The 27,084-nt window shown below is 53.6% G+C and overlaps 10 protein-coding genes across 10 annotated transcripts; 3 read left to right on the forward strand and 7 right to left on the reverse strand.

The window, feature by feature from the left end:
• Positions 1-46: 46 nt before the first annotated feature.
• CPAR01_00751 (uncharacterized protein) lies at positions 47-562 on the forward strand (the record flags this gene model as incomplete). Its single annotated transcript, XM_060485041.1, has 1 exon — positions 47-562. One exon carries the CDS (start codon positions 47-49, stop codon positions 560-562), a length of 516 nt encoding a protein of 171 aa, XP_060355898.1.
• An 898-nt stretch (positions 563-1,460) lies between these two features.
• CPAR01_00752 (isochorismatase hydrolase) lies at positions 1,461-2,117 on the reverse strand (the record flags this gene model as incomplete). The annotated part of the gene is made up of 1 exon (XM_060485042.1): positions 1,461-2,117. One exon carries the CDS (start codon positions 2,115-2,117, stop codon positions 1,461-1,463), a length of 657 nt encoding a protein of 218 aa, XP_060355899.1.
• A 1,335-nt stretch (positions 2,118-3,452) lies between these two features.
• On the reverse strand, positions 3,453-5,116 carry CPAR01_00753 (DnaJ domain-containing protein; the record flags this gene model as incomplete). The annotated part of the gene is made up of 3 exons (XM_060485043.1): positions 3,453-3,617; positions 3,674-4,938; positions 5,011-5,116. The coding sequence occupies 3 exons, from the start codon at positions 5,114-5,116 to the stop codon at positions 3,453-3,455; spliced, it is 1,536 nt and encodes a 511-aa protein (XP_060355900.1).
• Positions 5,117-6,261: 1,145 nt separating this feature from the next.
• CPAR01_00754 (NAD dependent epimerase/dehydratase) lies at positions 6,262-7,215 on the reverse strand (the record flags this gene model as incomplete). The annotated part of the gene is made up of 2 exons (XM_060485044.1): positions 6,262-6,711; positions 6,772-7,215. 2 exons carry the CDS (start codon positions 7,213-7,215, stop codon positions 6,262-6,264), a joined length of 894 nt encoding a protein of 297 aa, XP_060355901.1.
• An 850-nt stretch (positions 7,216-8,065) lies between these two features.
• On the reverse strand, positions 8,066-8,575 carry CPAR01_00755 (uncharacterized protein; the record flags this gene model as incomplete). The annotated part of the gene is made up of 1 exon (XM_060485045.1): positions 8,066-8,575. One exon carries the CDS (start codon positions 8,573-8,575, stop codon positions 8,066-8,068), a length of 510 nt encoding a protein of 169 aa, XP_060355902.1.
• A 1,189-nt stretch (positions 8,576-9,764) lies between these two features.
• CPAR01_00756 (squalene synthase) lies at positions 9,765-11,436 on the forward strand (the record flags this gene model as incomplete). Its single annotated transcript, XM_060485046.1, has 4 exons — positions 9,765-9,820; positions 9,908-10,967; positions 11,052-11,213; positions 11,320-11,436. The coding sequence occupies 4 exons, from the start codon at positions 9,765-9,767 to the stop codon at positions 11,434-11,436; spliced, it is 1,395 nt and encodes a 464-aa protein (XP_060355903.1).
• A 4,181-nt stretch (positions 11,437-15,617) lies between these two features.
• Positions 15,618-17,017, reverse strand: CPAR01_00757 (subtilase; the record flags this gene model as incomplete). The annotated part of the gene is made up of 3 exons (XM_060485047.1): positions 15,618-16,132; positions 16,195-16,348; positions 16,412-17,017. The coding sequence occupies 3 exons, from the start codon at positions 17,015-17,017 to the stop codon at positions 15,618-15,620; spliced, it is 1,275 nt and encodes a 424-aa protein (XP_060355904.1).
• A 1,157-nt stretch (positions 17,018-18,174) lies between these two features.
• Positions 18,175-18,735, reverse strand: CPAR01_00758 (uncharacterized protein; the record flags this gene model as incomplete). The annotated part of the gene is made up of 2 exons (XM_060485048.1): positions 18,175-18,641; positions 18,702-18,735. The coding sequence occupies 2 exons, from the start codon at positions 18,733-18,735 to the stop codon at positions 18,175-18,177; spliced, it is 501 nt and encodes a 166-aa protein (XP_060355905.1).
• Positions 18,736-24,784: 6,049 nt separating this feature from the next.
• CPAR01_00759 (uncharacterized protein) lies at positions 24,785-25,273 on the reverse strand (the record flags this gene model as incomplete). Its single annotated transcript, XM_060485049.1, has 1 exon — positions 24,785-25,273. One exon carries the CDS (start codon positions 25,271-25,273, stop codon positions 24,785-24,787), a length of 489 nt encoding a protein of 162 aa, XP_060355906.1.
• A 608-nt stretch (positions 25,274-25,881) lies between these two features.
• On the forward strand, positions 25,882-26,613 carry CPAR01_00760 (uncharacterized protein; the record flags this gene model as incomplete). Its single annotated transcript, XM_060485050.1, has 1 exon — positions 25,882-26,613. One exon carries the CDS (start codon positions 25,882-25,884, stop codon positions 26,611-26,613), a length of 732 nt encoding a protein of 243 aa, XP_060355907.1.
• Positions 26,614-27,084: the final 471 nt, after the last annotated feature.

The raw sequence follows: 27,084 nt of genomic DNA on the forward strand, positions 1-27,084 counted from the left end.
CAAAGCCTCTCGTCCGGTCATCCTAGCAAGAACTCAGGTCGCCCCGATGATTCATTCCCTTTTGGCCTTTTATGCAGCTACCGGGCTTTGGGAAGCCACCGACCCGAGCCACCGTGGTTGTCGTCTCGGCCACCCTTGTATCGTGACAGACGTAAGGGCATGTGCACGGTTATTATATCTTGCGAAGTTCCATCACAGTTATGGGAGCTGCGTAGACTGGAGTCCCGATCACATCTTCTGTGTCGAACTGGACTCTGTCGATGAGAGACAAGCGTTCCCGGCATGTGCCGAATGCGGTGTTCTCATTGAGATCCAAGGGCTAATTCTTGCCAACCGAAGACTCTTGGATGACGGGACCCAAGTTTCTACGGACGAGGACTTTCGTATCGTTGAGAGGAGTCTTAGCGGATACCTGCGGGCGTATGAGCTGAGGAGGGATGCCCACGTACGAGATCTGATAAAAGCAAAGAGTGGCTTGCTAAGGGAGGAGTTGCAATATGCCCAAAGTGGTATTTCGCCGTCGAGACTCAAAGATGAGGAAGTGGAAGAAAATAGCTTATAATGGGGGATGGGGGGGAGGGGGGGGGGGGATGATGGGCAACACTACGAGGTTCTGAAGTTTCCACGTGCAGCGTATGCGCCTACCAAGACCGGGCGAGCAAGATAGCGAAGGGAAGAAAAGGAAAGAAAAGCTGAATATTAAATTGATTAGCCATGATATCGAATTACGCTGTGAAATGTAAAGCTATTGGATTACATTTACATTCAATTATTTTAGTCTAGTAATTATACCCTTGTTTCATTAATAAAACATATAGATAGATAGATAAATAAAACCACCTCAAGCAGTAGACGTTAATATTGCTTTAAACCCTATTTCCGCATTCCATCGGGAGCGGTCAGTATCTTGCGAGAACCTCAAGTCTGCCTCTGGCCTCCATGGTGTTCCTTCCTTGAGAACTCATTAGTACTTGTTAAATATATTGCAAGGTAGATGATTGAACTAAGTCAAGCAAACAGCAAAAAGGTTGATGTGAACTTTCCTGCACATTGCGGAAATGAGTGATAAGTCAAATCGGTGCGCGTCGACACTATTCATTTTTCACACTTATGCAGATTGGTCTGAAGAGCACCTCAGTGCTATGCGGTCACCGGGGAAGTCGAGCGAACTCTTCAACGCACAAGGTCGGGCGGGGTTGACGACATGTCGCGATGGCGATGCCTTTCGAAATTGCGGCCTAGATATACACCCGGACTTACGATAGCTCAATATGAATGTCCACGAAATCACACGTACATGTGTTGTCCTTCCAGAGTTGCGGGAGCAGTGTGACGCAGGGAATATGGAACATCGACCAGCGTCTAGCATGGCGTCTACAAGCGGGCACCATCCGCAAGTCGATTCTCGAAGACAAGTCGGCTGTGCTACTTACTCACTTACTTTTCCCTCATGCTCTGAATCACAAACTCAAAACACCCGCCAAAACCTCCTCCGTCCCAACAACCTCCGCAAACTCCCCATCCAAACTCGCCAAGTTCACAGCATGCACAGTCTCAGCATCAAACCCACCCTTCTCATACGTCGCAACCGCGTCCCTCACCAACAACACACCATTACCATCCACCCCTCCATCCTCGCCCAGAACCTGCAAGTTAGCCGCCATCCGCACTGTAGTGCTCACGCAGTGATCAGTCGTCAGCCCGACCACTATAAGCTGCCGAATCCCGGCGGACCGCAGCGTTGCCTCGAGGTTGGTGCCGATGAAGGCGCTGTTGAAGTTCTTCGTGAAGACGGGTTCTGAGGGGAGGGGTGCTGCGTAGGGCAGAGGTGCGACGGAGGGGGTTGATGAGCCTTCGAGGTAGTGTGTTGGGTGGAGGGCGGAAGTAGGGGATATGGAGTGGTGGTGGACGTGGAGGATGAGTACTGGCTTTTGCTCTTGGGAGGTCGGGGTCGAAATGATGGTTTCGTTGTACTTGCGTGCGGATGCGAGGAGTGTCTCGACGCTGGATTCGAATGTTGGTGTGCTGCGTGATGAGCCCCAGTGGGTCGGGTGCTTGAAGCCCTCTTGGATATCAATCAGGACGAGCGCCGTAGGTGTGGTCGATGCGTGACGCATGGTGATGGACAAGCTTCGACAGCCGTTGAGTATCGTTTTGACAATGAGAACAATATGACCTGTTATTGATGATTTTCTGGCTGGGATATGACCGTCCCTGGTGATCGATGGGGGTTTATTATGGTAGTTGCTATTTACTATGCTTACAGATCAAATCAATAGACGCCCTTCTCAATTCGGCTAGTCATTGAAAGGGCGTCCAATGGACTTCAGGGAGTGAGAGAGGGTACTCGATTGCTACAATTTCGGCCCCTTCTTTGGCTGTCATTGGTATCATAGAAAGCAAGAGATGTTACCACACGTCGGGCTGGCCCGCTGCATGGATGTTATCGCCAGCAAAGCTGGCGAAAAGTCTCATTGATATGCTACGGATACAGCGTGCTGAATAGCGTCGTGAAGAGTTATGCGGGGTAAAGCGAATAACATGCCGTTCCGCATATCCGCCAACCTAAGTTCACAATCACAGATTTGGAGAAAGGCTAAAAAGCGAACAAGGCCATATCTCTCACATTCAGCACAAATGTCTCTGGACCACCATAGACACGATCAATAACCACAAAATGCAAAAGAGATCATCGTTCCCGAGAAGGAACTACGCTTATATGCCTCGTGGCGGAATCGAACCGCCGATCTTCTCATGTCACTAGGTACTAGTGAGACGCTATACCACTTAGCCAACAAGGCGATGTCTCCAAGGCGTCAGCAGCAAGCTCAAGGACCGCTGCGGCGGATCCTCTCCACCAGCCGACGACACCCCACCAACCTAGCGAGAAGGCATGCAAGTTCCGCTTCGAGAGTGTTCAGTTCTCGAGATGCTCGAGACTCTTCCTTTCTATCGAAGTGGCTCTTCAAACCCTAGCCCCAGACATCAGAAAGCGGAAGTGTATGGCCGGAGGTGAGTTATCAGTCAACATCCTCGTCTCTTAAGAGGGCTTACACAATCCATCTCTCCGGTTCTGAGGACCACAGCAGCACCCACCACAACTCATCTTAGTACTGAAAGTCCTTCGGCACACAAATTATATGATGCAAGTCCACGGTAAACAAGTCAAGAAAAAAGTCCAAGCATCCAATCAAGTCCATCATATAAGTATACTTTGTATTCGCTGATAATATCAGTCACCCATGCCGAATGGTGAGTGGGGAAGCCAACTCCAACAAACAACCGTCAAGTAGTAGCCTCTCCCAAAAGTCCCGTCTATTCGCTCAAGTAGCCCAGAGTTTGTAACAATCAGGTAAAGGTAGGTAAGCTAAGGCCCCAAAGAAGAATCGAAGTTTCAAACGGTTGTGGTATCTCGTGCGCACTCTGTCCCTCTTTTCCCCCCACGAAGCAGTTTATGCCTTCTCGGGCTTGGGGACGTTGGGCGCATCCTCAGCGACGTCCGCTGATGGGTGCTTCTTGCCCTTCTTCTTGGACTCCTTATCCTTCTTGATGGCTGCCTCGGCGACGAGCTGCTCGAAGACGAGGTAGTCGCCTTCCTCCTCGGGGGATCTCGCGGCCTGGAACAATAAGTTAGCACCATGAACAGAATGACAATCAGGAGAGAAAATATTACCTTGGAGAAAATGTCACCGATGATGACCAGTGCCTCAGCGCGCTCCAGTCTCTTGGCCAAGGGGATCTTCTTGTCGTTGAGGACGGAGTCGCACACCTCACGCAGCACACTCTGAATCTCAAACTTGGAGCCGCGCCATGCGGCAGTGAGGATCTTGCCTGTGACGCGGCGCTCGTACTCGGCCTTGCGATCCTCGGACCACTCCTCGCCGCCCTTCTCCTCCATGCGCGCCATCTCCTCAATGGTCTGCTGTGCGTCGATGGCAGAGCTGATGGTGTTCCAAGTCTCCTTCACGATCGTGCCCTTGTCCTTGACGCGGCTGAAGAAACCGCCGATGCCCAGGAACTTCTGACTCCGCAGCAGACCGGTGGCCTTGGCCAAGTACGTCTGGCCGATGGCGTGGAGGATATCCAGACCGAAAGACTCCATCTTCATGTTCTCGACCTCGAGACGAGTCTTTTCTTGGAACGCCTTGGTGACGTCAGCGCCCTTGTCGGTCTCGGTCCACACGCTTATTCTGTCGAGGAGCTTGCGGGCGAGGGTGTCGACACGCTCCTGGCGGACGCGGGCGCGCTCCTTGTCGTAGGCGGCGAGCTGATCGCGCTGCTCCTTGGTCAAGCTACCCTTCTTCTTCTCCTTCTTCCGCAACGACTCCTCCGACTCGGGCTGGCCTGCGGCTTCGTCCGAGGGCCTGTCCATAAGCGCAGGCCGGAGGGGGATCTGAGTGCGCTTTGCGGTACCCGAGGTACCGGACGGGCTCGGTGACGGTGTTCTAGCCTCAGCGGCGTATGGGGGAGGAGGCGCGTTGGCGGTGCCAGCAGCGGCAGAGTCGGCTGCCTTATGAGCCTCCTTCTCATCTTCAACGACGACGGTTGGCGGAGGAGCAGCGGCAGCACCGGCGGCGGCGCCAGCCTTTTCTGCGTCTCCAGCCTTCATGCTCTCTTTCTTGGCCTCCTCAGTGCCAGGGAACTCGCCGTCGGCAGCTTCGGCGCCCTCAGCACCCTCCTCACCCTCCTGCATGGTGATGTCCATAGTGGCCGTCAGATCCTTCATCAGGCTAATCTCACCGATCCAGTCGACAAAGGCATCGCCGCCAAAGATGGAGCTGAAGAACTCGGCCGGGTCGGCAAAGCCCTCGGAAGGCTTCGCGCTGTCCTTTCCATACTTGTCGTAGGCTGCTCGGAGGTCCTTGTCGGAGAGGACTTGGTAGGCTTCGCCAATTTCTTGGAACTTTTCGTGGGCGGAGGGGTCGTTGGGGTTCTTGTCTGCAGGGGGTTCTAGTCAGCTTCCGTGACGCAGTAGAGTGCAGTAGAAATCAAACAGGTAATTTTACATACCCGGGTGGTGAACGATGGCAAGCTTTCGGTAGGCCTTCTTGATTTCGATGTCTGTGGCGGTGGGCTGAACACCGAGAGTGTCGTAGTATGCGGTGTCGACGACCATGGTCGCAAGGAATGAGGGGTATGAGGTAGAAGGAAATCTAGGTATAGAAACGGCGCAAATGTTTTCTTCGTTGATAAACAAGAGAAAAAGGTTGAGTGAGGGAGTAAGAGGTCCTCTGCGGGAAAGATCGCGGGGTGATGAGGGTAGGGATAGACTTGCGAATCGTGATTCAAGCGAGAATCACAAGGAATCGGACGTAGCGGCGGTCGAATGAACTGGGCGGTGCGGCGTGCCACACCAAAAAGTGACCCAACTGCTGCAAGGTGCCCGCCGATTACCTAGATTTTTGGGTGGATTTACGTTTTCGCGGTGCCCCGCCAAATTACGTCGTTGGGCGAGACCTATGGGCGCTGGGCGGTCACCAACGGTGGGTTTCAGTGAGCATGGTGGTGACTTTTTGGTGAGTAACCATGCACTGCCATGGAACGGCCAGGCTGAATTACGGTACCTACTTCTGAGCCTTACGGCTGGTAAGGTAACCTGCCCTCCCACTGGGTGCTGGCAAGGTGCCATTCTTTCCCTCCCGCCCTTTCCATAGGCTGCATGGACGATGGCGATGTCCACTGCGGCCTTGGAGATTACGCGGTCAGGGACCTGCTGGCAGGGATGACGTTGCACGGTCCAGCCCATCTGCCGTTTTCTGTCTGCATCACAAAGAGTCGGTATCCAAAATACAGATTCCCCCTCAATCCAAAACATTCTCATGAAGGGCTCCTTTGGAAGTTTTGGGGGAGAAAAACATGGCTCGTGTCAGGTTGCTATCCCGGGCTCTACAGCGTCAGCTGTCACATTGCAAGCGACGATAGCTGATAGCTGCATCACGATATTTCCAGGCCTCCAAAGTGATCGACAACAGTCGGCGATCTGCTTCACAAGCTTTCAGAGCTCAAGTCAACCGGACAACGCCGAGATGACTCTTCTCCACCCCGGCTGCACCGACATTCACGCAAAGGACACCGTTCAATCTTCAGCGCCTGCCACCAGCCCGATGGCATCAGGAATCATGCTATGCTCGCTGCATCAATCTGGACAGTCTTCAACAACTCAAACTGCAATTTTTCTAGTTCATTCCAGTCTCTAAGTCTTGCTAGAGCGGCTAAGTTCCCATGTGCGCCAAATCCGATTTGCTTTTTTCCCTCTTCTATTTACACGACACCGTTGGCCTTCATGCGCTCGAAGCATCCCCTGTAGGCGTCGTGAACCTCGGGCACCGTGTAGTTGTACTCCTTGAGCTTCTTCTCCAACTTGGTGGTGTCGAGCTTGCAGTTGCTGCGGCCGGCCTTAATTACCTTGGCCTGCTCCTCGAGCGAGAAGTTCTTCCATGTGAAATCGGGACGGACAATCTCCTTGAAGAGGGAGAGCACCTCGTTATGAGAAATGGCACCGGGGTTGGTGAAGTTGTAGATGCCAGTGTCCTTGTGCTCGGCCATGAGGATGGAAGCCGGGAGGAGATCGGTGAGAATGGTGTTGGAGTTGGGGATATCAACGACACGGTCGTACTTGGCAATCTTGGTAACAAAGTTGCGGGAGTGGAGGTCGTCGCTGACGGGCATGCGCAGGCGGAGGATGAGGCAGTTCTTGTAGTGCTTCATGATCTGCAGAGTACCCGATTAGTGATTGATCCAGACGCCAGCGGCTTGTGATTAATAACATACCTCCTCGACGTGACCCTTGGTGTCCGAGTAGAAGCTGCCCTTAAAGTTGGCAGGGTCGGTCTCGAGGTAGCCAGCACCGCCAATGGGGTGGGCGTCGTCGTACTGGTAGATGCAGCCGGTGGCGAAGACGGTGCAGTGGATGCCCTTGAGGAAGCAGGCATCGGTGAGGTTCAGGGTGCCGATAACGTTGGATCGCATCGTAGCCTCCTTGTTGTCCTCGCACCAGTCGACATTGGGGCGACCAGTGCAGCCGGCGCAGTTGAGAACGTGGGTAGGCTTGACCTTCTCGAGCTCGGCGAGGACGCCCTCACGGTTCTCCATGCGGACGGTGGTGGTGTAGACCTCCTTGCCCTGTCCCTCGAGGAGGACCTTGAGGTGGTTCGCAACCCAGCCCTCGCCACCCCAGATGAGGAACTTGTTCGCAGAGTGTCCGTTGGTAGCCATTGTGGATGATGGTGGTGTTGTTCGTCTCTTGAGGATTATAGTTTGAAATATCGGAGGGTGGTCGGAGAGGGGTCGGGCGGGACTTTGTCAGGATTCGACTGGCTGCTGGGATGGTGTAAGTTGGTGACGGAGTCGGGTGAGATGTCGATTCGAACGTCTTATATGCTCGAGGCTGGCAAGGGAGAAGACAGCTGGGAGGGTGAGGAAAGAAGAAGAAAAGGACAAATTGAGTAATTTGTAAGACAAGCCACTCGAACAGCAGGGCAAGGGGAAAAAGAGTGTGAGACGGATTATTTATCTGGGGTAAGCGTGGCAGGTACGAGGCCAGGGAGAGGAGGAGGGGAGGACATAAAGTTTGGGTTCAGGTACGAGTCGTACTATCTGCCAATCTGCCACTCTGCCCTTTCAGCTGCGCGCGGTCTCGACCCTCTCGACCCTCCCGTCTTCCGGTATGCTGGTCTCTGTCTGGATACCTACTGCAGAGCAGCAGTAGTAGCACAGCCAGCAATAATTAGTCGCAGCGACTTACATTGGACAGATGGTGTGTTCAATGTGTCGTTCCCACCCCCACCTTCGGGAGGTACCACGGTCAAAGGTGCGACCCCGTAGCGAAACTTACGTACCTCGAGTACGAAGCTTACCAGGAGCTACGTTCCATATTGATAGCTGCTGTTATCGGAGAGAGTATCCGTAGCAGACAGCTATTTTCGTCCTGGCGTCCCCTAGCTTTGTCATGAGCTCTGGTGAAGTGGACTCCGTGGAAGATAGTCACCAGTAGTGGCAGAATATGATTAAGCCGACCATGAAAAATCATAATGGTAGCAAGAGACATAAGGAAAAAAGTAGCTACTTAGCTACGTGGTGTCGCAGCAGCTCCAAGACAAGTATCGCGGAAGTGATGCGGTCTAGGATGAAGGAGGCTAGACGGATGAAAAGCCTCCCTTGGGGGATGCAGACAGTGAGACATTGCCGTCCGATGGCTCACCGCATTATGCTCCCTTGGAGGTAATGGCGGTGCCACGGTGGTGGTGGCAATGGCGGGCGGCGGCAGACCAGCGAGGGTCGAATGCCGCGTCGGCCGTGGTGGGGACCAGAAGCCCGGAGCCGCAAAGAAACGTCCATCTCGGAAATCCTCAAGGGTCTTGGCCATGTGCTGCTGCGATGCCACCGTGGGATGTCCAGAAAACCAGACGATGGGTTGCGCGCTGATCGGATAGTCGGGCCATGAACATGAAGGGGGAGGCTGAGCCATGGGAACAATTGGACTGACGCCGTGTCGGGGGGCTGACATGCGTGGAATTGCTGCTGCTGCTCTCCACTCACACCTCGATTGGCGTATGCAGCAGAGTCGATAAATCATCTGTTGTCGGCTTCTTCTTTCTTTCGGTGTGTGAAGAGGAGAAACAGCAACAGAAGCAGCAGCAAGGTAACAATACCAAAGGTGCGAAGAAGATGCCAAGGATAAACGTCGCTAAACAAAAGTCATGTGAGTTGGGCCGTTGGTTGCTAACCAGACGAGAAAGAGACGACCCCGACGGAAGCTTCGTTCAAAAAAGGCAGGAAGGCAGACCCTGAAATAATGAATTCCTTCCACTCCCAGCATGGAAGGAACCGCCCTCCGTGCCCCGCACCTGCTGAAATTCGAGAATGAGAAGCAAACGACCCGGAAGGCAGGGACCTGCCCCGCCATCACCTGCCATCTGCCAATCAGATCTAGTCGTCCATCCCATTGGCTCGCCTAGCTTTAGCCGAACTGGCTCGGTCAGTGCGTTCCTGACACCAAGTTCAGTGACTGACACGCTGAAGTGGGCAGCGTTCAGCGGACGAGGTAAGATACACAGGCAGGGTATTACTGTAAGAGGCGCTATCTGGCCGTCTTCTGGCTGTCAGTAGACCACCCAACAGCAATGAGGCCAAGCCTTAGATGCCCTAGAGGCTTACCTAATGACCTCTACGTACCTCGAAATGAGGTGAGTGTGACGGGAAAATGGTCCCAGGTTGCATTTTCCATGGCAATTTGGAGAAAAGGAGCTGGGGTCAGCTGCACTAACGTCCTTTCCCCCGTTTTGGCGCCTTCCTGCCCGGATGAATTGGTCACTTTTTTGGACTTTTGATTTGATGACAGCGGAGAACTTCTTTCCCTCCTATTCTTCCGCGGTCTTGTTGTTGAATCCCCGTCTGCCGTTCATCCAAGGTCAACAATCCAGTTTGCTTGTCGACTCTTCTCCAAGCAACAGCCCGTGTCCTCCTTGCTATAAAACGCACGCGAATTTTGAGGTCATTGACTGGAACGTGAGCAAAAAAAGCAGAAGCTGAGACCACCTGCCAACGACTGCGCGCGCAAACCTTCAATCCGCAGCCCACGACGAACCCGCACATAGCCAGCTACTTTGGTCAACTCCACGAACTCTACGAGGACTGGCTGACTTAACTTTGCTGCCCCCTACGAGACTCGACTTCGTTCTTCCGTCGTCAACTCCCTAAGCCTCTGCGCTACTGTCCGATTCTACTGTGCAATCCGCCGTCCGCCGCGACGACAGACCGCCATCATGGGTGTCATTTACTACCTCCTTCACCCCAACCAGCTTCGCTCCATCATCCAATGGTACGCCGCCTGACTCCCTCTCACCGAGCACGCGCGCGCAGACCGCTTTGCTGCTTCTCTACCTCACATCTGCTAATACACTTCTAGGAAGGTCTGGCACGACCCCGTCCACCACCGCGATCCCTCAAAGGAAGACCCTACGCTGAAGTCGTGCTTCGAATTCCTCAACAAGACGAGCCGTAGTTTCTCCGCCGTCATTCAGGAGCTGAACCCCGAACTCCTGGTTCCCGTTTGCCTGTTCTACCTTGTGCTGCGCGGCCTCGACACCATCGAAGATGATATGACATTGGATATCAAGGAGAAGGAGCCTCTGCTGCGCCAGTTTGACAAGTACATGGAGACGGATGGCTGGACTTTCACCAAGAACGGTCCTAACGAGAAGGACCGCGAGCTCCTGGTGCACTTTGACGATGTCGTAACTGAGCTGAAGAAGATCAAGAAGCCCTACTACGAGATCATCAAGGATATCACGATCAAGATGGGTAACGGCATGGCCGATTACGCTCTCAACGCCGAGCACAACGAGAACGGTGTTGCGACCATCAAGGAGTACGAGCTTTACTGCCACTACGTTGCCGGTCTCGTCGGTGACGGCCTGACCCGCCTCTTCGTCGAGGGCAACATGGCCAACCCCAAGCTTCTCGAGCGCCCCGCGCTCACCGAGTCCATGGGACAGTTCCTCCAAAAGACCAACATCATTCGCGACGTCCACGAGGACTACCTCGACAAGCGCCGTTTCTGGCCCAAGGAGATCTGGAGCAAGCACGTCGACACCTGGGACGATCTCTTCAAGCCCGAGAACCTGCCCAAGGCTCTCGAGTGCAGCTCCGAGATGGTTCTGAATGCTCTCAAGCACACTGAGGAGTGCCTGTTCTACATGGCTGGTATCAAGGATCAGAGTGTCTTCAACTTCGTCGCTATCCCCCAGAGCATGGCTATTGCGACGTTGGAGCTCGTCTTTCGTAACCCTGCCATCTTCAGCAGCCACATCAAGATCACCAAGGGCGACGCATGCTACCTCATGACCAAGTCAACACAGAACCTCCAAATTGTGTGTGAGGTTTTCAGAGACTACACCCGTCGAATACACAAGAAGAACGACCCGCGCGACCCCAACTACGTGCAGATTAGCGTGCAGTGCGGCAAGGTATGTGGTGGTGTTTCTTTGTCTTTATCTAAAGACACATTTGTCTCGCGTCAGAAAGTCAATCGCTAACGGTTGACCCTCCAGATTGAACAATTCATCGACTCTCTGTTCCCGAGACAGGACCCCAAGCTGCTCGGAGATGCGGCGAAACAGAAAGAGCGGGGCCAACCGGGTATGGATGCAGGCGAGGCCTTCGTATTGGGCGGCATGGTTCTGTTGACCCTCTTTTTCGTATCTGGTCTTATGGTGAGTAGCTCCGAAATTTTCTTCCTCATTTCCCTCTCGCTCTTCCAACATCAACCTTCACCCTCTGCTTTTCTACCCTCAACTCTCAACTGATCACCACCCTCAGATTGGAACTGCCTGGTTCTTTGGTGCACGCTTCGACTCGTTGTGGAAGACGGATAGCATTTACTGGCCTGGCAGCGAGACCGGCGCGGCGACGCCGATCGAGCACAAGGAGCTGTAACTCTACCAGACAGACAAGAACAAAAGTTGTTCTTTGACTGCTACGCTGCATCTGACTGTTGACGGTACATATTGACGAGGAGTTTTCGGTTGCTCGCCGCCGGCATGGCTACGAAATATTGAGGAGCCCATACTAATCTTGCTAATACACACCATCCTCGTGATGGGTTTTTCGCGACGCATCTGGTCTTGTTGCTTTCATATCGATCGTCTGTCCGACATGATTTACACAGTGACATCCACTATCCCTCCTCAAACCAAGCACGGATGTCAAATTGCAATTCAGTCCCATCGCAAGGTGGTCATGACTGTGGTTGTGCCGAAGAAGTGCTGATATCAAAACCCACCGGCAAAGACCCCGTCCATCACGCGGCGGGTACGGGGCGGGCGTGTCTTCCATTGCTCTCGGGACGCGCTCTTTTGCTCCGGCTTGCAAACATTCTTTCACCATGTTCCACTGTTTCACGTTTTTCTTCTTGTGACTGCGACAGGCCCTGTAATAGCCATAAGGCTGGGTCAATTGAGAGCTTACTCGTCTCGTCTGGCCCCGGGGCCTACGGCGAAGAGGTGACAGGCGCTGTCACGGCATCAAGTAGATGAGCCTGTCGCCAAGACCGACATGACCTGTCTCTTGAGTACTTTTCTGGAGGAACTTGTCCCGATTTTGAAGTCCATGGAAGAGCCAAAGCGACGACCGATATATTCAAATCATCCCGCGGCCGGGGAACCGTTGTAATAAGAAGACACGAAAATTCATAATCCAAGTCATCGTCCCAAAGCCCCCAACTCCAGTCAATTGGTCACCAACGCAATGCAGAAATCACTTGGCCTGCTTGACTTGGCCACTTGTCGAACATGGACTTGCAGGTCGCGTATAATCAGATGAAGCACGTAGCGCCGCGGTGCCTCTATATGTACCTAATCCATTGAACCCATAGAGACGCCTAGGCTTACCAGGTTGCTGCTCAGTATGCTCTTCTGTTTTCAGGCCCGCCACCAAAGTCTTTCGTCTGGTCTTCCTTTCGTATCGTTGCAGGAGACAGCAGTGCGCAGTTGCAAGCGAAGAAGATGCGGCTCTTGGAAGACGTCTCGGCGCTTATGCGCAAGGCCGATCCCGATTTTCCAGGTACCTACCTGATGTACCTACACACAGGCATACCGGGACCGTATTATGTGTTTTTAACCTTTTCCGCCTTCTCCCCGACACGGCGACACGGCGACACCTGGGTCAAGTCTGGGGAATACATGAAACGTGAAGATCCAGCTTCAGCCTTTTCAGCCCTGCTTCGCTCCCACGCCGGCCATCCCTCCCTTTCTCTCGGCTCGGGTCAGAGACGAGAGGCCGGAAACCCACGAAACCACGTGAGTTGCGCGGATCACCTTGGCCTTATCCTCCGTTGTCCTCTCTCTCTCTCTCTCTCTCTCTCTCTCTCTCTCTCTCTCTCTCTCTCTGCGTCTCTCTCGCTCGCTCTCATCCGCTGCGCGCGGGTGGCGTGTGGCGGGGCACGGCGCCCGCGAGAACGGGAGACCCGGGATGGCCGTTGCTGGTAGCCTGGTCTCCCCCCTTCGACGCCAAGACCCGAGATCTCCGTTTTGCATAGCGGTGTCAGCGCCGGATTGATGGGGAACGTTCAAGGAGAATTGGGAGAGGCGAAAGGACAACGGGACGTTTCGGACCGGTTAACAAGAGACAAGCGATTCTTGGTATCGGTGAATCATGCTTCAGCCAAGGCTGAGGCTGGATCTAGCTTCCTTGCAGGCTTCAAGAGTACTGTTTATTTATGTTTTGTCGTGGTGTGAACATCTCCAACAGTCTGGCCAAGACATTTGTATATATCTGGTATTTGTCAATACTATAGCATTATTTGTACATGCCCTGCTCTTGGCTCGTCCTTCTTGTAAAGGCGTGTTTGCGAGAGCGGTCGATCACCACGCCAATGGCAGGTATCTGGGACGTAGATGGCTTCAAATTTGTGACGATGAGTGAATGCAGGCACCCTCTTCTACAGCACAGTCATTCCCATTGCCTCTCGTTCTCGTATTGGACTTTTCACAGGTCGTCGGATCTCGCATCTCCCCTTCCCTTTCCCACCCGGTCCCGAACACCTATCCCCGAAACGTGAACGTAGAACAATGGGCTCCCGGGCGTACTGCTGAAGAAAGTCATCCCCTTTCCTATTCCGTTTCTCCGTTTCCCTTACCTTTTTTCCCCTTCGGACGCCGGACCACAAACGAGCAAGGACGCATCTCTAATTCGTGCTTCTGTGCGTGTGTGTTGGAGATGAGACGAATCCGCCCGCGTGCGGTGGGTGTAGGACTGTACGTCGGTCCTTTGAGCTGACCACATGCTTTTCCCTCGCATCTTACCTCATCTCACAGCCATCAGAAATAAACATGTGTGAGTGTAGTGAATGGGTGCCTCTGACGCACTCGCACCTCCATCCCATCTCCTACCATCCTCGCCAACTCTATTCAGTCTCCCCCAACACCCAAAAAAGAAGGTTAAGAAGGAAGGGGGGGAGGGAGGGAAAAAGAATCCCCCCATGGAACCTAGTTTCGGAACCCGTCATCCGCGCAGATGCCAAAGCACCATCTTACTGAGAACGAATCGGGAAAGGCATCATGTCCGTCCCATCATGTGCGACATCAATCTTCCATCTTTCGCTTCCACGGCCCTCGGATAACGGATAACGGCACGCAGTGGCACGCAGTAAAGCACCTCAGTCTTCGGGAAGCACCGTGTAGAGAGGAAACAACACATAGCAGATGCGAGAGGGAAGGCACTACGCCAAGTTCATCCCATCCCTCGTATACCTTAATCTCCAAAACGCGAGAAACACAAACCTTCACGCACACCACCCTCCACCACGACAATTCTCGCCCATGATTCTTGTCCGCCTTTAGGTACTCCTTCCTTTCCTCCCCTCCTCGGGGAGTTGCGAATGTTCTTTTCCCACCAAATTGCCCCAACTGTCCGGAATATGTCATGGCGTCATTCGCGTTTTGGGTTTTCTACCAGTCCTTTTGTCGCAAGGATCAGGCCGAACAATACACCTCTTCATATCACCTACCTGTAGAAGTCTAATGTTGACGTTGACTCTGTTTGCGTTCACTGGAAAGGAGTCCGCCAGGAAGCCGCTGGGTCCGTATGTAGAGTTGGGGAAGAGACAATTGTAAATTGATTAATCACCTAAAATCGTCAGATGTAGTAGGTTGCGCAGATAAGGTTTCCTGCTTGTTGACGTGTAATCTATTTGATGAGATACATAACTGCCATCGCCTTCCTCCTTCGACGTCACCTAGGTTATGTGGATATCGAGGTCAGGTGACGTGATGATAGCGCTGCAAACCATTGTCATTCACCAGGGGCAGGTGATACCATCAGAACTAGCATAGGGTGTGCGTGTCGAAGGGCTATCATCGCTGGACACGTTGATACACTCACTTACTCACAAGGCAAAGTCAGTATCAAGTCAAGTCGCAAGGCAGAGTAATTTGTTTGAACGTGAAAGTGAATAGTCCGTAGCTGTCTGCTCTCATTACCAAGATCTCATTTCGAGAATCTCTGTCTTAAATACAATGTGATTTTTTGGTCTCAAACGAAACCAGAAAAATGTTCAAGAAAACAGGTTTTAGAGAGAAAAGCGAAGAGGAAAGAAAAGAGTTATAGGAAAACCCAAGACAGAATGAATTTTCGAGTCCTGATGAAGTGGTACGGGGGAACCAGCCCGTCGAGGGTTTTTCTACTCTTTTGGGGTCTTTTTTCTTTTGAGCCTGTTTTTTGTCCTCGAAATGCGGGTTTGAAGGCCCTCTCTTTCTTGCTTTGTGTGTCTTCTCTCTCTCCTTTTACATACAATTGAAACCATCCGACAGACACCCGGAAACCCCAGGTATCCCATCTTGGATGGTGAAGGCTTGTGCTTTGCTTGCTGGTCCAGGCCGCGCGCCAATGCAGTGATGTGTGCGAATGACTGGGTATCCTCTAAAATGCCGTGAATTTGTGTTCATCTCCCCCTCGAATATAAAAACACATGGGGGGAGAATCACTTATTAAACCAAGGAAAACGTGTCGAAAAAGTCAACGTGACGCCATCATGCCTTTTGAGGTTTCCAATGAAAGAAACGCTAAAAGAATCCACCAACGCGGAACACATTGGGGCATTTACCATCAGGGCAGAACTTCTAGAGCTGTCCGTTGTTGGCAATCAGGTTGGTGGTGCCAGCCGTGTTGCGCTGGACAGAGGCACCAGAGGCGGTGGCGAGAGCGAGCATGCGGTCGGTAACAGCCTTGACGGTGTTGAGGCCCTCAAGACCCATCAGGTAGGCGGCAAGGCCAGCAACGTGAGGGGAGGCCATGGAGGTACCGGACAGGGTGTTGGTGGCGGTATCCGAGGTGATGCCGACAGAGAGAATGTTGACACCGGGGGCGAAGATGTCGACGACAGTGCCGAAGTTGGAGAAGGAGGCCTTGCGGTCGTTGCGAGCATCAATGGCACCGACAGTGATGGCGTTGGGGGCGGAAGCGGGCGAGGTGTTGGCAGCATCCTGGTTCTCGTTTCCGGCAGCGACGACGGGGACGATGCCAGCGTTGTTGAGAGCCTGGATAGCGCGGTTGACAGCAGCGGAAGCAGAGCCACCAAGAGACATGTTCATAACAGCCTTGCCAGTGAGGTTCTTCTTGGCGACGTCGTCAATGACTTTTGGTGATGTTAGCTTCGGAAATTTGCATAGGTTAAACTGTGGGGCTGTTGAAACTTACCGAACTGCATGCCATCGAGAACACCAGAGTTGGAGCCAGCACCATCGCCATCAAGAACCTTGACGCCAATGAGGTTGACGTTCTTGGCAACACCGAAAGTCTGACCACCGATGGTACCAGCAACGTGGGAGCCGTGTCCGTTCTCATCAGTGTCCTGGTATTTTTCATTAGCCTCTCATCTTACTCACTCACTCTCAAGACGATTCCTGGTACTTACAACGTTGTTGATGAAGTTGGCGCCAAAGGTAGCACGGCCCTGGAACTCGGAGTGGGTGGTAAGGATACCGGTGTCGACGATGTAGGCAGTGATACCGTCACCTCCTGTCTGGTCAAAGACGTAGCCAGCCTCACCGGCAGCGGCGTGAGACATGCGGACAAGGCCGGGGGGAGCGTTGGTCTGGGAGACGGTGGCGGAGATCTTGACCTTGGCATCCTGCTCGACGTAGGCAACCTCCTCGGCGTTCATGACGCTCATGATCATGGAGTCATCAGCCTCCATAACGGTGGCGCGCCACGCGTTCATCTTGAAGTTGCGGGTAGAGGTGCTGAGGGAGCGGCCGTCAAGGGAACGCTTGCCAATGTTGCGCTTCTTGATGGAGGCAGCGAACGAGGACATCTTGGAGGTAATGGCATCATCGTCAAAGGTGTTGTTGTAGACGACAATGTACTTATTGGGAATCAGGTCGGCGGCGTTGAGGTTAGAGATGGGAACGCCCATGAAGGAGCCAGAGTCGTTGGTGGAAGCGCCGCTGTTGCTGAGGCCGAAAGGAGCGGCGAGAGCGGCGGGCAGCACGGCTGCGATGAGAGCGGTAGCGCGAACCATGTTGGGCGGTTAATTCGAGGGGGTTTGGTGGTGTATGTAGATACGGTGAGGTTGTTGATATTTAAATAAAGAGAGGATACGGGAGAGAACTAGCTCGTCGTCGTCGAAGAGGTCGTCAAATAAAAAGTACTGATGAAGAAGAAAAAAGTGCCGAGACCGCTGGTCTACTTTTTTAATTTGTGGCGGTGGTTGACGAGGAAAGAACGAGTTCTTGTCGTCGAGGTTGGGAGGTTCGGCACGGAAGGTGCGAGCGAGAGAGTGACTCGATGAGGTTGGGAAGGCGCGAATGAGTGCGAGCGAGAAATGCTGAGAGAAGGAGCAACCAAGAAGGATTCGGATACCAGTCACGACACAAAGCCCTTGTTTACTTTTTTCTCAAATCTTTTCCAATGCGATAAAAAGCTGCCGTTACCAAGTTGAAACAAGGTGTAATAAAAGAGTAGTCGAAGAAGCGGAAAGAGGCGGTAGGTTGTTTGGTATTTAGCTAACCGGCCACACGGATGAACGTGAGGATGAGGATAGACTAAAAGAAGAGATTTATGGAGGATGGGAAAGAATAGAGAGAGAGACGGAGCAAGAAGAAGTAAGAGACGGAAAGCCAAGCACAGCTGGGCAAGATGGAGAGGTTGTGGACAGTAACTTAAGTATAACGACGGACGATGAAAAAAGAAGGGGACGGGAGGAAGCAGGGAGTACGGATATTGGGACTAGGTAGTAGGAGTACCCAGGAGTAGGGGGATAAGGTAAGGTACATACAAGGAGGGAAGATGACCGGGGGTGTCAGCGGTACATGAATCCAGGTACCTGCTCTCAGCATCCGTACCTTGTAGCCTGTCCGTACGGAGTCCCTGGCCCAGGTTTGTCACTTGTGCGTGTCTCCATGTGCGTGTGTGCTTGCTTGGTGTGCTTTGGTGCTCGACCTTGACCTTGACCTTGACCTGGGGCCCTGAGGTGTGGTCTTTGGGTCCTGGAGGGGTGTGTGGCGTGTGTGAGTGGACCACGCGAGGATGTACCTTTGCGACATTGTCTGGATGGATGGATGGATGGATGGATGGATGCTGCAGAGAGAGACTGGACAAGGACAAGAGAACGAACGACGGACGAGGTACTGGCCCCGAGGTGTCTGTATTCGGTAGCGAGAACATTCGTAAAATATGTTATTCTCTATGCTGTCTCACTCTCACTGCCTCATTGTAGGATCGTGAGGGGAGAGAGAAAAGATGCAAAAGAGACAGGCCGAGACTGAGGCCAGACGGGGCAGACGACAGACAGTGCTCAGCACAAGTGAATAACGTCAAGGTACCTGATGAATACGGCATCTCGAATTCTGCACAAAAAAAAGTGGACGGGCATTCGAGGCTCTGGGCAACATCTGCGGCAGAACAAGGAGTAGAAGCCGAGAAAGGGACGAGAAAAGACGGGACAATTAGACGACGGCGAAGACTTCGATCCAGTGACCAGCGGGAATTGGGAGAGGCGACGGGAGAGAAATGGTGACGGACGGGGAAGACGGGGGGCAGCAAGGAGGGAGAAAAGGTACGTATCGGCGAAGGTGGGCTGGACCTAGGACCTGGAGACGACCTGGAGACTCTGCCCAGCGCCCAGCGCCCCAGCGCACACTGCCCAGCGGTGCTGCCGCCAGCCTGCGAAGCCTGCGCGTGTCTGAGGAAAAGGGGATACGTACCGAAATATCCGTGCACCGAGGGCTTGGCTCCCATTTGGGGTTGATGCGAAAAGCCGCGACTTTTTGGCAATATCGGTGCCGGTGCCACGCCGCCCAGCCTGTGCATGGCATTACGCTACATACTACGCGATAGAGTGAGCATGGGGAGGGAAGACGAGTAGCAGCATGGCGTGGCGGCAGTTTGGCATTGTGCACACTCTGTGGCAGACACGTCGACTCCTGCTTCTTACGACTCCGTTTCCGTATCACCACTGCTGCGAGGTAACCTAACCCTCATCCTCCGTATGCCAGAGACTGTAGTAGGCGAAGAGAGCAAAAGGGAAGTCAGGAGGTTCAGACCGATTACCCACACATTTTACTCTCGGGAGGAAAGTCCCAGGGCCGTTCTTGGCACTAGTCTCAATCAAGGCTTGTGCTTCACCTTTTTCTGGTCGTCGGAAGGGGACTGACGACCGGGGTGGGTGCTTGTGGACTTGTGGATAAAGTCGACTGACTGATGCTTCTCCCCGAATTGTACGCAGTATGGGCCATGCCATGTTATTGTTTTTCCAATATTGATCTTTTTTTTCTGCTTTGTTCCATCGTTGGTATCCACGGTAAATCGCCGTCGGGCGGTAGAAAGTATGAAAACACCACACTGTTGTACGTAGGTGACGTACGAATTCAAACAATGAAGGGCATGCGCGTCCCGGGGTGGAGGGACCGCACTAAGGCAAGGTACAGAATACCACACGGCGGCAGTCGGCGGGATGGATGGATAGATCCAATGGTGGATGGATAGTGGCGTTGGCGTTGTTGGCTGTTGGCTGTTGGCTGTTGGCTTCGACTCACGTACGGCGGCACGCCACAGTTCGATTGGGTGGTGATTGAGATTTACCACATCCCCCCAGGTACACAGTTACACAGGTAGGCACACAGGGTCCATTCCCGGGGCGCCGTCGCAAGACTTGCGGCACCCGACTGCCAACCGTTCCAGCCATCGGCGAGAACTGGGAAATTTGTGGCATATTTTCTGTTAGTGCTCCATGGCAAATGGCGCTGAAGGTTCTGGACCTACCCAGTTGGGTGTTGTCTCACTCCCTTAACCGCAGGGTAATCAAAAGAGACGCCACAAGAGCGGCAGAGGCGCCGTTTTTCAAGGGAACGGCGTCCGCTGCAAACCGCCGCCTCTCCGTTCACCTGCGCCTCTTCTCTCTCTGTGCCTCACTGCCTCGCGGTCTCTTGGGCGGTCAGACGGTGCTGTCAGTGTCTGTGACTGACGGAAGAAAACTGTTGAATCTGGCTCGCTGACCACCCGATCCCATCCATCCATCCATCGCGGCGAACCAACAATGGGGGAAAAGGTCGGATTGTGTGTGCAGATGTACGGCGTGTGTGTGAGAGAGATGGGCTCATGCCATATGGTTGGCTCTCCCCGTCTCTCGGATCATGAAGGTCTCAGTGCCAGCACAAACCTGTGACAATGCGCATCGTTGCTTCTTCTGATTCTATTAGGTTCTTTCCACGCTTTGCGTTTGTCTGTCTCAACCCAAAATTTTCTCATGTTGTATACCTACCTATTTGCCTCCTTCCTCCACCGGGTGGTTCTGGTTCTTCATTTTTCCATCGTCGTGGCTAGGTTATCAAGGCAGGAACAAGAGACATTTAGTGGGGGCGCCTACCTTACCCCGTAAGGTAGGTACCTGCCCTCTGTCTCTCCTTTCTTCCCTCCCCTGGGAAAACTGGCAGGTGTCCAACCCAGGATCATAGTACGTACCCCCAATTAAATGGTACGTGCTCTCTCGCTCGTCACGGAGACTAACCTCGCAATGGGGAAAGCGTCAAGCCGTAGCGGTTCCCCTTTTGGGCGCTGCGGCAGCCAAGCGCGCTTCTCGTTGGCCGTGCCAAGTCAAACAAGGCCGCCCCTCTTATTATTCACCCCCTTGGTCCTGCCCATCCTGGATTGGTAGGCCCTGGCAAAAGTCGATCCTCCCCTCCAGGGCTCCGTCGTCCTTTCCTCTCCCCTCCACTAGCGCCGGTTTCGACCCTGTCATTTCGACTAAATCTGTAACGTCCAAGTTCAGCGCCTCATCGCAGAAAAAAGGAAAGAGGGCTCCATTGTCAGCTTCCTCATCGTCGTTGTTGTCCTCCATGGTCGAGCTTCACCTTGGAAAAGGCTCCAGTGCTCCACAGAATGGTCCACGTCGGCTGCCCACGTTGCCCAGTCTCAGTCGCCGTCTCTTCGGAGTTTTACCGTCGAGGTTGCTGTAACCGTACCTTATCTCAGCAAGCATCTGTGCCTTGCAGCCCTTTTCTCGCCTTTTCCTTGCTTGTTGCTATCCGCGAGTCGCCGTTTGCTTGTCCCAGTATCAAGTTGCACGCACTCTCTGGCAGTCTGTCTGGACTCGAATAATCAGCCGGTCTTGTCCCGTCACCTCTCTGGACCGCAGCCATCCCGGTCTGGCTCTAGTCCGCAAAGCCCCCTTACCTCAGCTTTGCTGCCAGGCTAGGGTAGGTGGCCTTGAAGCTGTCAAGTCAAGCACCATGTCAGGCCTCGCGAACTGACGGTACTTTGTCCGTATGGACCTGTGGCAAGGTGTCTGTCAGTCCCTCGACCCTGAACCTGCCTGCTTGCTCAGCAGTCAAGTTAGACCGCTGAGCAGTTCAGATTCTCGACCTAGACCCTCCCTCTTGTGAATCGTATGCCCCCTACATAGTATCGCCCGAGTCGATGCCCTCATCAAACAGTCTTGGGCTTCTTGGCCTTGTCTCCGTCAGCGCTCTCGTGAGTCTCGTCGAGACTCTCCTCGTCAGCAGATGTCTTGACTCTACGCTGTACCTCTGGGCATGCGTCGTCCATATCCCCTCCTTTCTCCTCATATTGTACAAACGTCAGAGTCTCTGATATACAAATCTCCAAACTTGTGCAACCCTCATAATCGTACTCTCCCAAGTTCCAACCCCGGGCCATGCTTGTAAACCCATGGATGCAGCCATCATGTACAGATACGCTTTGCATCTGCAGCCTTCACTTTGTCGACCCGTCATCCAGTCCTCTTCTCCTGCCCCTACTGTACCTCTTCCCACCCCCTCGAGCTTCATCATGTCTCTTATTCGTGGGGTCCCCCGTCATCGACTGGTCCAGTTTGTACCCACTCATCCCGGGGGGGGGGGGGCTGAAGCTTTTCTAATCTCGTCAACCATCGTGACGATGTCGCCGCCGTCACTACCGACTGCCGTGTGCCGTCCCCTCTTTCTTGGCATCCCTGACCTCCCATGTGCTTTTCTCTTGCTGTCCCTCTCATCCGTACACGAGCAACGGTACGACTGAGCATTAGCAAACCTACCTTAACTCCATCTGCTCCGAGGCACCTAGCACGGGACGGGGGGCGTCAGGGCGACGCACGGAGGCCCCGATCTTGACGTGAGCATAACTCAACTTACCTCTCACCACTCGTGACTTGCGGCTTGGCCAACATCGTGTAACGGTAAAGGCCATGCGCCGTGATGCTTTCCACTCCTTCCCCCACAACAAATAACAGACACCGACTGGCTAATCGACGACGTCAATGTAACACAACGTGTGCATCCTGGCCTGCTTAGCCACCGTCAAACAATGAACACGCAGTCTGTAGATATCGCCATTCAATGCGCAAGAAGCAAAGCCGATCCTCATCAGTACATGCCGCGTCAAAAGGATTAGGCGTCATGCAGAAACGTAAACAATTCCAACGCCGCCGTCTCTTCAGTGACGTTTGGTCGAATGCGACCCTCGAGGAGGTCCTTCGCCCAAGCTCACGAAACCGTTGAAACCGTGCCCTCCCCTCCCTCCCTCTCCCCAAGCCTGGGGTTAGACTTGGGATTGTCGCGGGAGATTGACGGACGTCTGTGGTATCGTTTTGGCATGCCGTGGGAATCGAAAGGGCAATGCGGAGAACGGACCAGAAGAGTGAGCGCAGGCCGGCCGTGGTCGTCGTTGTCGTCCGAGTTGCAAACACCACCGCCTGCCCCCCTCAGCCTCAGACATCTCATCCCCCCTGCTGATGTTGCTGCCACCACTGCACCCCATCTGTCAGACATGTTGCTTTCCCCAGCCCAGTGCAGCGCAGCATTCGGTGGGAAATCTTGACGATCTCTCGTCGCAGGAACCCAAAAAAGAAGGTCAGAGGGAACGCGCCAAGGCCATCTCCCGTCGTGCAGCGTCGGTTGTCTTCGAGACTCCCCCAGGGGCCAAACAAGCAACAAGGCTTAACTAGGTAGGATGCATGTAGGACGTCTCGTCTTGTCGACGGTACGAATACTGTAGGTATCTGTAAGTGGTAATGTCTAGTGACACAATAGCCCGCAACGTCTCTATGACCCGTGGCATCGGTTCGTATTCGACACTTCATTGTTGAATGTCTTACACTACACGATCAAGACATTTCATCTATTGGACGCCGGCTGGCACAATATCCAGCTCCTAGATGTTGCAAGGTTCCTTGCTCAGAGTCGATCGGCAAGGTTGCTCCGCCCTCTACCCTATTTTCGACGTTAATGCGCCCAGACCGAATGGTAAGTCAGCGAACCCCCCCCCCCCTTTGGACGACAACCACCGAGGCTGTACTCGACGCATTCCTTTACAGAGTACCGTGGTAGGAGTTCTGTAGTGAAATTAACTTTGCCGTGCGTAAACTTCCGACGTCGACTTCATTTCGAGCCGCAAGGAGATCGTCGGCCGGGGCAGAGCCGTTCGCTGGGCCGATTAAGGTCAAACCACCCCGCTGCCCCGAAATGAGGCGAAAGTGAGAGCGGCAGGCTGCCCGCACGATCCGCATGACGGCTTCGACTCTATCCGCCGTTGCCTACGCGGCTCGATAGGGTATCTAGCACTCAATCTGGAGGCCCGGCTGCGATGAACTCTGACACCTATCGTGGCATTCATAGTTCGTTCGGGAGGCCTGTCTCAGAGTCTCAGTGCCTGCTGGTGATTCAAAGTTCGAATGGTTGTCTCCGCTTTGGGAGGATGAGCAGATTGAGAGACGACTCAGACGAGAGATACTCCCCTTGGAGTTTAGCTCAATAAAGCACCGTCCACTCCCTCTAATTATTTCCCGCATGTCTTTCGTAATCTGGCGTGCGTCGACAGCGTTGCCAATCTTTTAGGCTATGTCGCACGAGAGAGGAGCCAAAAAGGCCGCGCACGTTCGTTCAATCTCGGGAGCCTCCCATCTCGGAATGGAGCGATCTCCCATGCGCTCTCGGGATCCATAGATCCCAGGTTCACACGAATAGCGGTGGCTTGCTGGCGGACATTTGCTGCGTTATTGTGCATGCGTATCAGGATTATGCAAGGCCAAGGCTGAGTTACTCAACGTTGTATCCGCGTAGTCGCACACAACGGCTGTGGTGTACTACTGCACCATTGCCTGCCCGTGGCTGTACATTGTATGGTTTGTCTAACAGCCAAGCCTTTTCAGCGTGCGATTAGAAACCAGTCAGAGACTCCAAACAGCCCCTTCCTAGGAGACAGGCAGACAATACACGGTCCACCGAGCGAGTGTCACTGTTAGGTAGTCCGACTGCTGAAGATGCAGCGATACGGCCTTTTCGGGATGCGGGAGGGCATTCCGCAGCCTCACGTTGTGCTTTCTGTACGCTTTCAACCTTCCTTTTGACCGTATAGCTGACGACGGCGCGCTTCAGCTTCGTTTCCCGTCCGTTTGGATACTGTGGAATGTTTGGCCGTACCACGCCATCTGGAAGGGATAGCAACCAACATCGGTCTAAAGTCGACGACAATGTGCGTGAGTAATGGCAGGCTTGGCCCCGCTGCATCAGTGCCTGTGCAAGACTGACTTGCATCGCATCAGTTGATCGCCTTGTCATACGCGAATATGCCATTATTATAATCCCTTGGATCCTCAATGTTATTGTCACAATGCTCAGACTCTCGATACGAATACTTTGGGATACCTTCTGCATGTGGCCAGCCCTAGAGCATGACTGGCACGTCCCTGCCAATGAGTCTTAACCGAGCCGATGGATGAAAGAACCTGGCAAAGCTAGAGACAGGATAGTGACCGAGAGGTTCCCAGCGGTGAGGGTACTGTGATTGAGATAGATTAATGGATAGCAATAATTATGCCATGGTCCATGGGTGGTATACATTGACAAGGCCGATGATGGAGGCGAAGGGCTGATTTTTTTTTCGCGCGGCTGAAAGGGGGTTCAACTGCTGCCCCCACCAAGGCAGAGAAGGCGTGGTGCGTGCAGCGTGGGCCATGGGCGAAGCCATCGACGAGGATGTCGTCGAGCAGAAAAAGTGACGACCCAATCGGGAACTTTGAAACGGCGCGGCGTGGAGGTTGTATTTGTATTTGATTGGCTGTAGACTTGGACATGACAACGGATGAAACATCGACGGCCCTTGACAAGTCGTGCGTCTCGAGACATGCAGGGATGAGGCCAGTCTTAGATTCGCCCAAGTCGTGGTTGGCCTGGGAGGCCCCGGCCGAACAGGGGCCACTTGGAGACGCCGCGAAAGACGGATGAGGTGACGAATGCTGCTTCAACAGCCGCCCGTGGTCCCCTGCGCCGCCATCCCATCCCATAATAACAAAGTACGGCTGACATCTAGCCTATTTGCCCTGTATCGACCTGAATGACAGGCAGTAGACAGGCATGCATTTGCTGGTTGTTCCTCTGCCTGCCTGTGAACCGTGGACCGTGGTAGTCCTCTCGAATCTTGACAGGTCAGGGTGGACCTGCGGTTGTGCTCAACGTTGGCTTCGATGCGCTGGTGGGACAAACCGCCAACAAGCGTCAAACTGCTGCGATGCTCAGGACCTTTCGGCCTGTTGATGTTGGTAAGCGATATTCGACGAAGCCCCCTCCTAGGCTCCTCCTCCATCAGTCCACTTCGGCCCCCGACACCGCCGTGAACTTGGAAATTCGAGGAGGGGCGCATCCCCCGACACGATGCGACTCTGCAGACAAACATCGCTCGCTTGTCTCTTCGCTTCGATGATATCGAATTATCGATTGCTTCTAGACTCGGGTCCGGTCTTTGTGAGCTCATCGTATCCACCATGACATCCCAGACCCGAAATAAGGTAATCTGGAATCCGGGAGATGTTATTGTCGGAAGTTGGACCAGTAACTCGGCCCACGAGGATGAGCCGCGGCGTATGTAGGGCTCCCGTTGTCTCCGAATCAAAGGATGCTGCTCCTCACCTTCCGAACAGCGGGTATAGGAACAACAACTTGCATTGATCAGCGCTTCGGAAATCTTGAAATCTCGACCGTTACTTCCAAATTTCCTTGGCTAGGCTTGCAGATAGCCCCAGTTGTGTGTGTGTACCTGTCGATCCCTGACGGAGGGCTCAAGTTGTCAGCTGGCCCGTTTGTAGATCGAATTGCCAAGAGCCGCAGGCAATATCGAATCAACATTGTGACTTGGCTACAATGCGATGTACCAGATGGTCCATACATCTCTCTTTCGCTTGTCCCAGGTACAGTTGAGACCACCTCAACGTTATCGGGGCCGGTCTGTGGTACGAGTGTTTTCCGACCGCACGAATGTGATGGTCACCAGCGCGGGTTTCTCGATGCCCTGGCAGGTTTCAATAAGATCATACTCCAAACTCCATCAGTCGTCATCGGTCTTCCATCATCAGGCTGTCGTGTCCCGGAGTTGGCGCGTCTCTCTCCGCTTGTTCGTCTCGAGATGTTGAATAGGCATGTTGATGCTCCCCTGCTCGAACACCGCCAAGACTTTTGGGACGTCGCTCTCGGGGATGCTGCCATTACTTATTGCACCTCGCTTATTGCAATCCTGCTGACAAAACTTCGAAGTGAACCACTGCGTGCGCGTTCGAGTACGAGAAACGTTACCGAATTCTGGGGATGCAAGCAGCTCGTACCGCACATCCGACGTTTGGTGCCGCAGTAAGGGCGTATTTCCACTGTAATGGTGTCAAAGTGCAGCACATTACGCAATTCGATGTTTGCAGATGCTGTAGATCATGTTTGTGATTCGATATCAGTGCGTGAATATGGCGACAGCTCGGAGCTGCCGCCAAAGGCCTGGTCGGTCGCCATGCCGTTTGCCGTTTGTCGGTGAAGAAGCTGCTTCCGCGGCAGGTTCCAGACCAAATCATCTCCGTTGCCCGCCGCCATTCCGGCCGCGCGGGTGTGGCCACTGGCCATGTCTCGGCTCTCCCCCACCGGGCAGAGCCCCGCGACATCGCATCCCTGGATTCGGCTCATCCGTCGTGCGCCTTGGAAAGTCAATCTTTCTTTTGCTATTAAAAGAGTCGAGACACGTGCTATCCTCCACAATCCGAAAATGCAGGGTCTGGCGCTTCATCTCAGGGCGATATGTGATCCGAACGAGAGGCTCTGAGGCGGTTGGCATGAGGAC

This window comes from Colletotrichum paranaense (genome assembly GCF_030867605.1).
Source record: "Colletotrichum paranaense strain IMI 384185 chromosome Unknown Scaffold_1.1, whole genome shotgun sequence".
Classification (NCBI taxonomy): domain Eukaryota; kingdom Fungi; phylum Ascomycota; class Sordariomycetes; order Glomerellales; family Glomerellaceae; genus Colletotrichum; species Colletotrichum paranaense.